General features: G+C 47.6%; 1 protein-coding gene and 1 long non-coding RNA gene across 4 annotated transcripts in view; one reads left to right on the top strand and one right to left on the bottom strand.

The window, feature by feature from the left end:
- Positions 1–45: 45 nt before the first annotated feature.
- Positions 46–11,944, top strand: part of LOC109528022 (uncharacterized) — a 14,701-nt gene continuing 2,802 nt past the window's right edge. The window contains exons 1-3 of one of the 2 annotated variants that reach the window (XR_002170620.1): positions 46–248; positions 2,114–2,221; positions 10,174–10,282. This is a non-coding gene — a long non-coding RNA (uncharacterized LOC109528022). Of the gene's footprint in view, positions 249–2,113; positions 2,222–10,173; positions 10,283–11,944 lie in introns of those variants that run through there. The other variant, XR_002170619.1, reaches the window with a different exon arrangement.
- The window catches only part of LOC109528017 (pleckstrin homology domain-containing family O member 1-A-like), a 9,818-nt gene continuing 976 nt past the window's right edge, over positions 3,103–11,944 (bottom strand). The window contains exons 2-10 of one of the 2 annotated variants that reach the window (XM_019890284.1): positions 11,504–11,656; positions 10,235–10,375; positions 8,274–8,378; positions 7,466–7,564; positions 7,092–7,391; positions 6,934–7,031; positions 5,160–5,316; positions 4,760–4,872; positions 3,103–4,688 (exon numbers count right to left, since the gene is read on the bottom strand). In XM_019890284.1, the coding sequence (XP_019745843.1) occupies positions 4,040–4,688; positions 4,760–4,872; positions 5,160–5,316; positions 6,934–7,031; positions 7,092–7,391; positions 7,466–7,564; positions 8,274–8,378; positions 10,235–10,375; positions 11,504–11,656 (1,815 nt within the window). In that variant the 3' untranslated portion in view covers positions 3,103–4,039. Of the gene's footprint in view, positions 4,689–4,759; positions 4,873–5,159; positions 5,317–6,933; positions 7,032–7,091; positions 7,392–7,465; positions 7,565–8,273; positions 8,379–10,234; positions 10,376–11,503; positions 11,916–11,944 lie in introns of those variants that run through there. The other variant, XM_019890283.1, reaches the window with a different exon arrangement.

Below are 11,944 nucleotides of genomic sequence, written 5' to 3' on the forward strand. Positions count from 1 at the left end.
TAATCGTTAGCTGATTTGCGTCCTTTTCCAGCTGACTGTCAATCTGTCAGGTGTCTTCCCGCCCAAGAGGATGTGGACCAACCGATTGATTCCTAGCCGGCCAATCAGCGATGATAATTTAGCGTCACTGCAGCATTTGACCAATCGGTAGTGTTGCAAGGTGCGCGGCACTTCCTCGTTTAGCCAAACCAAGTACTCTAAGAATCGCTCTCATTTTGAGCGTATTTGTCATTTCACAAGTGTTCATGGTAAGTGGACCATATTTGATGTCATAATAGTTACGCCAAGAGATGACGTAAGTGCCTCTGCCCGTAGAAAAGGAGTGAACATGTGACATGTGAAAGACCAGAAGCTTTCGCGACTCTCTCTACCAAATTTCACGTTTTAACACAACAAAACATTCAAGTTTTAACGTGACACATTTTAGCAGTTCGTTTTTACAGTATTATAGAGTGACTTAGTTTGTTCTAACTTGAGTTGAGAAGGCACAAAAAAATGACTGCTGTATTTATGACAAACTCCAGTTGGAAAAAAAAATGTCTCATTGAGATACTTTAATAGTTTTTACCATTGTTGTGGACTGGATTTTTATAGCTTTTTTTAAATTTTTTTTATACAAATTCAACTTTGGTGTACAGTAGCACCTGTACTGTACAATATTCAGTGACTCACATGATGTGCACTTATTGTCCAGCAGATGGCGACCTCTTATTTCTGCTGTGACACGCCAACGACAGTAAATTTAATCTAATTTATTATTCAATATGCTGTTTGTTGTTATCTGCTGAATGACGTCACCCTCTACAACAGACGAGGATAAGGAGCACATTGTCACCTTTGTTGGGATGTCTTTTAAGTTTGTTGCCATTACCTCTGACAGTGTGTGTACAGTATACGCATTTATCTAAATGTTTACTCTGACCTCAAAGATTTTGATTATTTTTGAAACACTAACTCATATACATGTACACGCGCGCACACACCATCGTGAACATGCACACATACGGCTGTGTTGATGACATTACAGTGAGCTCACGGTTATGTGATGAGGTCACACGGTGCTGACAAACAGGAAGTATTTTTAGCTCTGTTGCTAGCCGGCTAACAAGCAGAAAGAAAAGAGGGAAATTTGACGTTTATAACGCGGCTCCGGGGCTTTGACTCACACACGCACGCACGCACGCACGCACGCACACACACACACACACACACACACACACACACACACACACACACACACACACACACAAAGATACATACACACAAAGACACACACCCTTATACACTTTACATTCCAGGTCAGTGTTACAGTTTGTTCTCATTAGGCTGTGTATGTGTGTGTGTGTGTGTGTGTGTGTGCGCGTGCGTGTGCGTGTGCGTGCGTGCGTGTAGGTAAATAAAAGATGCGAGTGATGATGATGATGACACCCAAGCGTAAATAATTTAAACTTTTGGGAGTGTTTTGATGTCACTGAATAATCTCTTTAGCACGCATGCTAACACTGTGAAAGCTGTTTTTTCCCCGCCCTCAGTCAAACTGTCATTTGAAATCCTAACCCAGCCTTGAAACCCTAAAATTGCCTTCAAATCCTCATTTAATGCCTGAATTGGCATTCGTAAAATGGTCTTGAAAGACTAATTTCAACCCTAAGATTGTCTTCACAGCCACGCCATCTGATTTGAACCCTTCATTGGAAACCCTAATCCCATTTTGAATCCCTGAAATGGGCTCAAAACCTGAATTTGAAAACCTAATCTGTATTTAAGGCCTCAATGTGGAACCCTAATGCTCTCTTTAAACCCTAAACTGGCCTTGAAGCCCCAATTTCAAACCTGATCCTTTTTTCGGGCATCAATTCAATCAAGTCACCCTTGAAACCCTAAAATGGCCCCGAAACACTTTTTTGAAATCTTGAAATTATTTTCTCCCAAATCCTTACTTACAACCATTTCAAAACTTGACCCTGTCTCGAAAACTCTCATTAGGAATCCTAACAATCTGAATCTTCTTGTGATCGTTGTTGTGCTAATCAGAGGCCAACTTGAATTTCGGAGGCCAACTTGAAGTTATCGAACTTTTGCAATCTCTTATATATTTTTTTTCCCCCTCCAGCTGCCATTGGCCACACGAGCAAGACATCAGGATGATTGACACCTGCCGAGATTGACAGCAGCTCAAGAAGAGGCTGAGGAAGATGAGGGTGAAGATCAGGCGGAAGAGGTGATGACTTGAATTCTCCTTTAAGGCGTCAGCACGCGCACGTGCGGCTGCAGATGAGCCGTAAAGAAATGTGCATACATGAATGTGTAATGACACGCACGCCTGTGTCGGATGTGTAATGGAGCGATGTTGCTCGTCTGCCCTACATCTGCTGCTCTGCTCTTTATTACAGCTCACTGACCTGTGCGCTGCACGCGTGTGTGCGTGTGTGTGTGTGTGTGAGCCTCCCAAGCGTTGCTGCCGTTGCATGAAATCATTTTTTTGGGGTCATGTACGTGTATTCAAGTCTGTGCGCACATGAGGGAGTGTGAGTCAGTGTAAGTGTATGAATGGGGTGGGGGGGATGTTAGGGGAGTATAAAATTGTGAATATGTGAGTGCGTGAACGGAGTTTGAACCTATGTAAATTTTTGACTGCGAGTGTTTGCATTTGAACGACGTGACCGCATTTGGTTTTGATTTGATGACTTTTATTTCACGTGTGCTTCCAACAGGAAGTAACAAACAGCAAGTGTGTGTGCATGTGTACAGATTTTGTTTTTGTTTTTAAATCCCTACTTCCTGTTTGAGATTGTCAGTGCAGCCAGCCTTCTTCTGACATCCCATAATGGTCAGGCAGGTCGACGCTGTGTGTGTGTGCTAGCGTGTGTTTGTGCTTTTTAGACACAAGCGGCAACATCGTCACATTAAATCAGCTAAAAACATTAGGATGATAGTCATGACAATATCAATAAAAAGAGGACTGAAAGGGAGGCCAAATGTCCTCCAGAATGAACACAACAAACACAAACATTTAAAAGTCAATGTTTTCAAATGATTATTTCAAAACAAATTAAACTCACACCTTTTAAAAAAAACAAAACAACTATTGACTTTGTGCTGTTTTTTTTTTAAACTTGGCGTATTGCAGACTTGAAAAATTCCTTGAGAATACAAACGTTCAAGTTTGAAAGTTGTTGATGACATCGTCATCGCTGATGACGTTATTGCTGATGACTTAATCATTGTAAGAGAAAAAAAAAAAAAAAATCTGCTCGGTGACTTGGACAAAAAGTCAGCCCAGCAAGTTTTATCCAAAGCATCAAATAACCATCTCGTGTCATCGATAGGAAGCCATTTTTGTTGCTTCTTATTGCTGGTTGTCAAACGCATGCTCGATTGCGAGACTTCATAGGAAGCCACGAGCCATTTTCAGTCATTTCCATTTTCAGCTAGAAAAGTCTGCTCGGAAAAAAAAGAAAACCCATCCGAGTTGAAAACGTGTTGAAAAGTGCTGCAGCAGCAAATCATCGCATTGATGACCCATTTTGTTTTTTCTGCTGGTTAGAGAAGGGCACCCGTACCCTCCAAATTGGAAGAAAAGTGGAAGATTCCTGAGGAGGAAGAGTCGGGGCGACTCGGACTCGTACTTTGTGCAGACGGGTGGAATAACGAGAAGTCATGTTGGACTCCAGCAGAGTCATATGGAGTCACGTGGAATCAAACGGAGTCAAGTGGAGTTACTTTGGGTCATGTGGAGTCACATAGAATCAAGTTGATTCAGAAAGATGGCATCAAGTGGAGTCATAAGGTGTCAGGTGGAGTAAGGTGAGTCACGTGGTCAGACAGTGTCAAATGGAGTAACATGCAATCACATGGAATGAAACGGGGGGCACCTCGAGTCATGTTGGCATCAACGTAGAGTCACCTGGAATCAAGTTGAGTCAGATGTGCTTCCGTGGAATTCCGTGGAGTCACGTGATAAGTGCTGGTTGGAAAACACACATGCCCTGCAAGGTGGTATAAAAGTGGAAATTTCCTGAGAAGGATAAAGTTTGGTTCAGGGCGACTCAGACTCGTCCTCAGGCGACGTCGCCACTTTGCCCGTGTCGACGTCTGCCGCGCCCTCGGGTGAGGCGGGCGTGGTCGGCGTCATCTTCTCGTAGGTTCTCCTACGCTGGCGTCGCAACGTGTGACTCTGCAGCTCTTTTACCTCCTGCAGCACTTCCTGCGCCTCCTGCCAGGAACACATGGCCTCCACTAGGAGGCGCTCTGCCTCAGCACACCTCTTCTGGAGCTCCACCTCATCCTGCTTCGGTTTTTGGGGCGTTTTGGTCTGACAGGCGTCTGACGACTCTGACAAGCTCTTGGATTCGTTGTGACCTTCGCAGGACGAATCGTCACCGCTGTGTGGACACGTCGACGACTTGGCCGGCAAATCCACGGCGCCGCTGTCTGGTCCCAGGGTGATCGGCGGCGATTCGGGAAGACGGAGCGCCTCTGAGGAAGGATCGGGCGAGTCAATCAGACGAGGGGAGTCGCTTGGACAAGCGGAAGACCGCGAGCCTCGGGAGCGAGGGGAATCGACATCCCGGGAACGATTCTTGTGGGCTTTGCAGCGTGGAGATTCGCGACTTCTCAGTCGGGGCGAGTCCTTACGTCGGGGGCCAGGAGAATCACCGCTACGGCTACGAGGAGACAATGATGACCTGAGGACGCATAAAAAACACAAGTTCACCCAAGTTGGCGTCATAGGGAGTCACGCGTGTCTGCATGGCACCTGGAATGAGGTGAGTCTCCGCCCCTGAGGTGATGAAGACGAGGAGACTCCACCCCCTTCTCAAACGCTGCGCTTCCTCCTCTCTCTCGCTCAGCCTTGGCCTTCTGCAGCTCCTGTCACAAGACATGTACCCTCATGGAGTCACATGAGGAACCAAACTCGTCAACGCGACTAGTCGATAAGAGAAGTTAAGATGATGAGTCAGTAGTATGAGCCAGCAACAAGATTTCAACATGGCAAGTTAGCACAACTACTCCGCAGGGCCAGTCAGGAGGACTAGTCAACCTTGCCAGTGAGGTTCGTCTTTGAGAGGCTCATCAGCACAATGACCCAGCGGGCTTCGGTCAATGGGATTAGCCAAGCTGACTAATGCTCAGGCGAAACAAAGAAGAGTGTTAACCTGCAGTCGTAGTTCCTCAAGCAGTTCCTGCGCCCGTTGCATCTTCTGGGCGATGAGAGACTGCAGTTGACCCACGGGCTGCACCGAGGCTCCGCCCTCCTCTTCTGCAGGACGTCGGCTGAGAGCCCAACGCAACTCAGAGCGAATCATCGCCGGTCTGTCAATGACAAGAAGAGGCATTTAGTGCAGGGGTCCCCAACCGCCGGTCCGCGGACCGGTACCGGTCCGCCGGGCATTTGGTACCGGGCCGCACAGAAAGAACTTGCCTTAATTCCGTTTTATTTATTTCGGAATACGAAAGATGTTTTATTTTGAAAACTTACCGGATTCTCCGTTACATCCGTCTGTGTCCAGCTTGACACACGTCAAGCCACGCTTCTCCGTAACGCGACCAATTAGGCTAAAAACAAACACCGGAGCTCGCAAAATGAGTAAAAAAACTGCTGGAGATCGCAAATGACGGCGGCCTTAAAAGTACGTTCGAGACAACTGGATTAAAGTTATGTCTGAATACTCTGAGATCGCCACAATAGCACTTTTGCTATTTCCGACATCCTACCTGTGTGAGGCGGGGGGATTATGCAGCAACGGCGACGAAAACAAAATTACGAAGTAGACTGGACATAAACCACACACTTGCGGTGTCATTGTCTCTCCTATTACCCCGAGATGGGACCGTCTGGTTGCAGAAAATCAAGCTCGGTGCTGTGGTGAGTCGTCATTTTCATGCACTTTGAATTTGCGTTGTATCGTATTTTGAAGGCATTAAACATTGCCATAGCGATTGGAGTGTTGCGGCCAGATTAGACGCTCCTTGTGTTTATTATTATATTTCGAAAACACCACAGTTTTCATGCAGCTCATACCATATTATTTTGTTGTATTATTTCCGCCACACCTTAAATGCCGGTCCCTGAAAATATTGTCTGACATAAACCGGTCCGTGGGGCAAAAAAGGTTGGGGACCCCTGATTTAGTGGACTGGGATGGTTCCTAAAAAAGAATCCCTGTCTGTAAATCTGTAATTGCATTCACTGACCTCTAGATGGTGGACTATATATTCATTCATTCATTTTCTGAACCGCTTATTCTCACAAGGGTCGCGGGGGTGCTGGAGCCTATCCCAGCTGTCTTCGGGCAGTAGGCGGGGGACACCCTGAACTAGTGGTAAGATCTAAAGCCCGGAATGTGGGAGGAAACCGGAGGACCCGGAGAAAACCCACGCAAGCACGGGAGAACATGCAAACTCCACACAGGAAGGCCGGAGCCGGATTCAAACCCTGCACCTCTGCATTGTGAGGTCGATGCGCTAACCACTGGACCACTGGGGCGGCCGTGGACTATATAGTTGAGCCAAAACGATTAATCCAATACCGAAATCAGGGGTGTCAAACTCATTTTTGTCGCGGTACACTTTGGAGTTACGTCTTCCCTCGGAGGGCCGTTACGACCAAAGAAATGTTTAATCATCGCATCGTATTATTAAATCATCGCATCGTATTATAAAAAAATAAATAAATAAAAAAGACGGATTACGAGTTTTGATATCAGTCAACTATTTGTTTGTTTCTTCAACTATTGTTCAAGTGAGTGTAAACCGGGTAACAAAAGGATTTCCGTATAGATTTAAGCAAATATGGAAGTTGACGCATATGATTTGCTTTTGTGGGCCACATAAAATGATGTGGTGGGCCGGATCTGGCCCCCGGGCCTTGACTTTGACACCTGTGACCGAGATAGCGAATAGGCAGTCATTTCCAGCCTTTGTGTCCACCTAGAGGAGAGGACTTCATCCATGGATGCGCAGCGGCTCCGCCCCACGATGCTGTTCCGCTTCCCAGGCTGAGGGGTTCTGGAATGTTTTTGAAGGACCTGAAAGAAGATGCACGCTCACATCAACACGTCCTTCCACGATGCGTTCGATCTCCTTACCTGCAGCTGTTGGCTCTTGTGCACCTTGGAGTTTTCCAGGTGGGAATATTTCCCCCAGGAACGCTCGCTTCCTCTGGGCAGACTTCCCGTCTTCACTTTGGGTTCCTTGGTTCGTACTCGTAGTTTGGACACGTCCGTCCCCGAACGCTGACGTCCGCCGCCTCCGGCCGCCGCCGTTGCCACCCGCCCATTGGAGCCCACGCGGAACACACTCTCCCAGGAGGTGCCGTCACATTCTGAGAAGCCTTCCTCCTCGGCCACTAGATCGAGGGCCAGCATGCCGTGACAGGACGAGGAGGCCTGGACGTCCAAAAGAAGATGACGGATGAGAAAACACAAATTCAGATGTGGCGGACAACTTGAGGGCGCCATACCACGGTCATCAAATGTCCCCGGGTGGGAAGACGGCGTCCTTGCGGGATCTTGGCTCGGTCTCGGGTGGGATGCACCAACACATCCTCCTCCATGGTCACCTACGCGCAAGCGGATGTGGGGGGAAATGAAGAGATGAGGACGTGTCCAAGGTCACACCTAATTAATTAATTTCCCCCTATGCAGGTTGAAAATTATGCCCGTTTCCCACGTTGGAATCACGTGCAAGTTCAAATTCAGTGGATTCAAAGGACTCGTTTCCACGGTGTTGCTCACATGAACATACTTGTATGGTCATTTAAAACATGTGCGCTGGACATTTAGACGTGCGCGCATGAGGACCAAAGTATGTGATTCAGGACGGCTTGGATGTGTGGCCAGCTGGTCGTTTGGAGGGAGAGGCGGCCGTGTACTTGTGGACATTTGGACACGGGGACATGCTTGTGTGGATGTGCGCAAATAAGACCAAAAGGACGTGTGATGACGTGTTCTCGGACACACGTGGGGTTCCCCGGTCACGTGTACATACGCACATCAAAATGTGATTGTGTGGACATTTAAGTGTCGCAACGTTAATGTGGACTTTTTGAGTTCGAGGATGGATTTTTGTGGACATTTTCAGGAGTTGACATGCGGACATCTCTGGACTTGTGGCCATGAGGAGATGTGGACATTTGGATGTTAATTGACATTTCACATGCGGGAATTTCAAATTTGGTTGTGTTGCTATGCGGAGTTGTGGACACGCTAACATGAGTTAAAAAAAAAAAAAAAGAACATTTGGATGAGTGACTGCGTAGAGTTGCTGACCTGGTCCAAAACTCTATTTTTGGCCTTGGCGATGGCGACATTGAGAGCGGTGATCCATGACTCTTTCTCCTCGGGACTGACGGCCAGGAAGAGAAGGTTGGGAACCTGAAAGAGGACGGACGATATGTCCGGCTCATCACCTGAAGACGTCGCGATGACGATTGTGCCCCCGTATGTGAGAATGCGAGTGTCCGTCACACTCTCAAGGGAAGGGATAGCACATCTTTTTACACGCCGTCCATGATGGAAGATGACGTCACTGTGGTGAAGATGATGATGAGGATGAAGATAGCAGCGGGGCTGTGTACTAACACCAATGCTAACGCCGTCAGATTATTCCGCTCCGACTCGTCCTGTGACACACTAATGGGATTCTGTGGATTAAATCTTTTTACATGGAGGGAAAAAAAAAAAAACAAGCCCCAAGCTCAGCCAGTCAGAACGGCTGAGGCAGAGTCGTTGTTGGCATTAAATTCAGCCCACCGCTCACCAGAGGGATGCCGGAGAAAATCCACCAATGACGACGTAGCGACTTTCAGGCAGGGATGAAGTAAATCTCTTTGCGCGTCCTGTGACATCACTAAAACACGCAAAAGAGTCCCGCTGCTGCACTTCGGAAGCTTTTCCAGCACCCGAATAAAACCAAACGCAAAGTGGCCCAAATCCTCAGGGTGACATCATCCAAAAGCTGCAACACATCCTGACGTCTGTCCCAACATCATCAGCCCAAAGCATCCCACATCCTGAAATTATTCTACCTCGAAACCTTTTAGTTCCTGAAGCCACCCCGACACAATTCAAAACCTTCCCCCGAAATGTCTCCATCTCATAAATGTCAAAAAGATTTCAAAAAATGCCAAATCCTGAAACGACTCCTCATCCTGAGCCCACCTACTTCCCAAAACACCTCTTACCCTGAAATCCTCCTCGCCCTGAAAAACTACAGCTACTTCCATAAACTGTCCTAAAATGATCTAAAAAAAAAAATAAAAAATCCCACGTCCAGGATCCGAAACTCTTCCACACTTCAATTGCATCATGACATTACAGGAAATGACATCACAGACGATGACATGTAGGGTGTGCTGGGAATCATTTCCTATCCACTGTGTAGTGAGTGGGCGGCCCAGTGGGTGGTCCAGTGGTTAGCGCGTCGACCTCACAGTGCAGAGGTATCGGGTTCGATTCCAGCTCCGGCCTCCCTGTGTGGAGTTTGCATGTTCCCATATGTGGGTTTTCTCTGGGTACTCCGCTTTCCTCCCACATTCCAAAAACATGCATGGCAGGCTGATTGAACACTCCAAATTGTCCCTCGGTGTGAGTGTGAGCGCGAATGGTTGTTTCTTTCTGTGTGCCCTGCGGTTGGCTGGCAACCGGTTCAGGGTGTCCCCCGCCTACTGCCCGAAGACAGCTGGGATAGGCTCCGACACCCCCCGCGACCCTTGTGAGGATAAGCAGATCGGAAAATGAATGAACGAATGAATGAATGTGTAGTGAGTTGTAGACAAATTGATGGATTGAATCACAGCACTGGAAAAAAATAAAATTAGTCCTCTATATAAAACCCCTTTGTGACTACAATGGATGATTCCAAATGTAGTCGCTAATCAATATATCATATATTTTAACCCTTTTGTGCACCCTGTAACCTGATAACATGAGAAGCTATCCACTGTCGTGACTGTTGTCCCCGAAAGGGTTCAGGAACTATCTCGGTCCGTCCTCTAGTGACTTTGATTGGATTTGGAAATCCCAAAATGGCTACTGCATCAAAATCTTGATATGGTGTTGACTGATGAAAGATTCCGAGCGGCATTAATTGCATCCGGACTCATTCATCTCTCGCCTACTCCCGGACAAGTATGACAGGGATTTTTTTTTTCTTCCTCGAACTGTCTAGGTGCATTGTATAAAAGACCCGACGCAGTGATGACGGAATGGTCAGGAGGCGTTGAACCGACCGTGTTGCCGCGCCGTCGGCATCGGATGAGTGTGAAGCGGCTGTGGTTCTTCTTGCTGCGACTCTTGGCCTTCCTCAACTCTTCCGAGCGCTCGTAGTCGGCCAGGTCCACGACTTCCTGAGATTTGCGCTCGTCCCTCACCTGAGAAGGTAAAACACGGCAACGCTCAGAGAAGACCACGACGCTCTCGTGCAATACTGAAACACTTTCACTCAAATTGCGGATATTCTTCCCCTTGGTGTGCATTACTGAACATCTCTGGCACTGCATCCATACACGCAGCTGTTGTGACGCCATTGGCTTGGGAAATTGCAGCCATACTGGTCGCATGGGCACGTCGATGCAGAACCACATGACCTGCGCGAGTGCTCAGTGCCGACAACTGTTGCGTAAGAAGGCGGCGGTACAAACGAGTCAATAAGTGTGTCAATATGTGATCGACATGATACTGGCCGGCGCTTCACACAGAACGCACGAGCTTGCGCGCTCGGTAGGCGCGCATGTTCTTGAGCTCCTAATGGGAAACGGCGAGAGGGATTGATAATAACGCCTCAATGCCTCTCAGCTCGTTAGTGCGGCACTAATAACAGTCATTTGACCCTAACGCAGAGCCGACACATGATTGCGCGGCGATGGTTAATGCACGCGTTCAAAAACATCATGCATTTGAAATCTCAGCCTGGAAATGACTAACTGCGTCTTTGCGTGTGTGTGTGTGTGTGTGTGTGTGTGTGTGTGTGTGTGTGTGTGTGTGTGTGTGTGCGTGCTCGCGCACGTGTGTAAATGTGCATTTGCTCAGGCATCCATGTCTTTGCAAGTCCATGTGCAAATGAATGCTCATCAGTGTGTATCAGCTGCAGGCTCGGTGGTGTCACATGATCTTTGATTCCGTCGCACGTGTTGACTGCTCAGCTGGCAGCCCGCGTCTTTGGGTTTGTGCATGCGTGTGTGCCAACGTCCATGTGTTTCGATGCGACTCTGCGCGTTTTTCAATGTTTGTATCTGACTGCATGTCTGTTTGAGTGTCTTCCTGTTTGACCGTGCGCATGTGACTGCGTGTGAGTGACTGTTGGGATGGGGGGGGGGGTGCATGTTTGGATGGGTGTTTGGGTGTGTGCAATATTTTGCGTATGCACTGTACCTGTGCTCGCGTGTGTTTGAGTGCCTGTGTATGCATATCTGCACACACACACACACACACACACACACACACACACACACACACACACACACACACACAAACACACGTGTGATGCTCGTCATTCTGACCTCCTTCTCCGATATGAACAAGTGTTCTCCTCTGAGGACCACGTAGCGACTCCTCCAAAGCTCCCTGAAGATCCCGCGGCCGCAGAACTTCCTCAGCCAGCCGAACTTATCCGGCGGAGGTGGGGCACCTGAATGGGCCGGGTCCTGAGGCCCCTGTGCGCGAGCGCGCACACACACACACACACACACACACACACACACACACACACACACACATATATTTACATACATATCCACACATTGCGAGCACACACCATCATTGTGTGTGTGTGTGTGTGTGTGTGCACGCTTACTTTGTTAGAGCTTCAGATTTTGTGAAAGAGCTATTTAATGTATTGTACATATATTTTTAAAAATATTTTTTATATATGTATATTAGATACACTATGGATTGAGCTCCTGTAATTTGATCATATTGCTATTGTTCTAAATATATATATA

The sequence above is a fragment of the Hippocampus comes genome, unplaced genomic scaffold (genome assembly GCF_001891065.2).
Source record: "Hippocampus comes isolate QL1 unplaced genomic scaffold, H_comes_QL1_v1.1 scaffold71, whole genome shotgun sequence".
Classification (NCBI taxonomy): domain Eukaryota; kingdom Metazoa; phylum Chordata; class Actinopteri; order Syngnathiformes; family Syngnathidae; genus Hippocampus; species Hippocampus comes.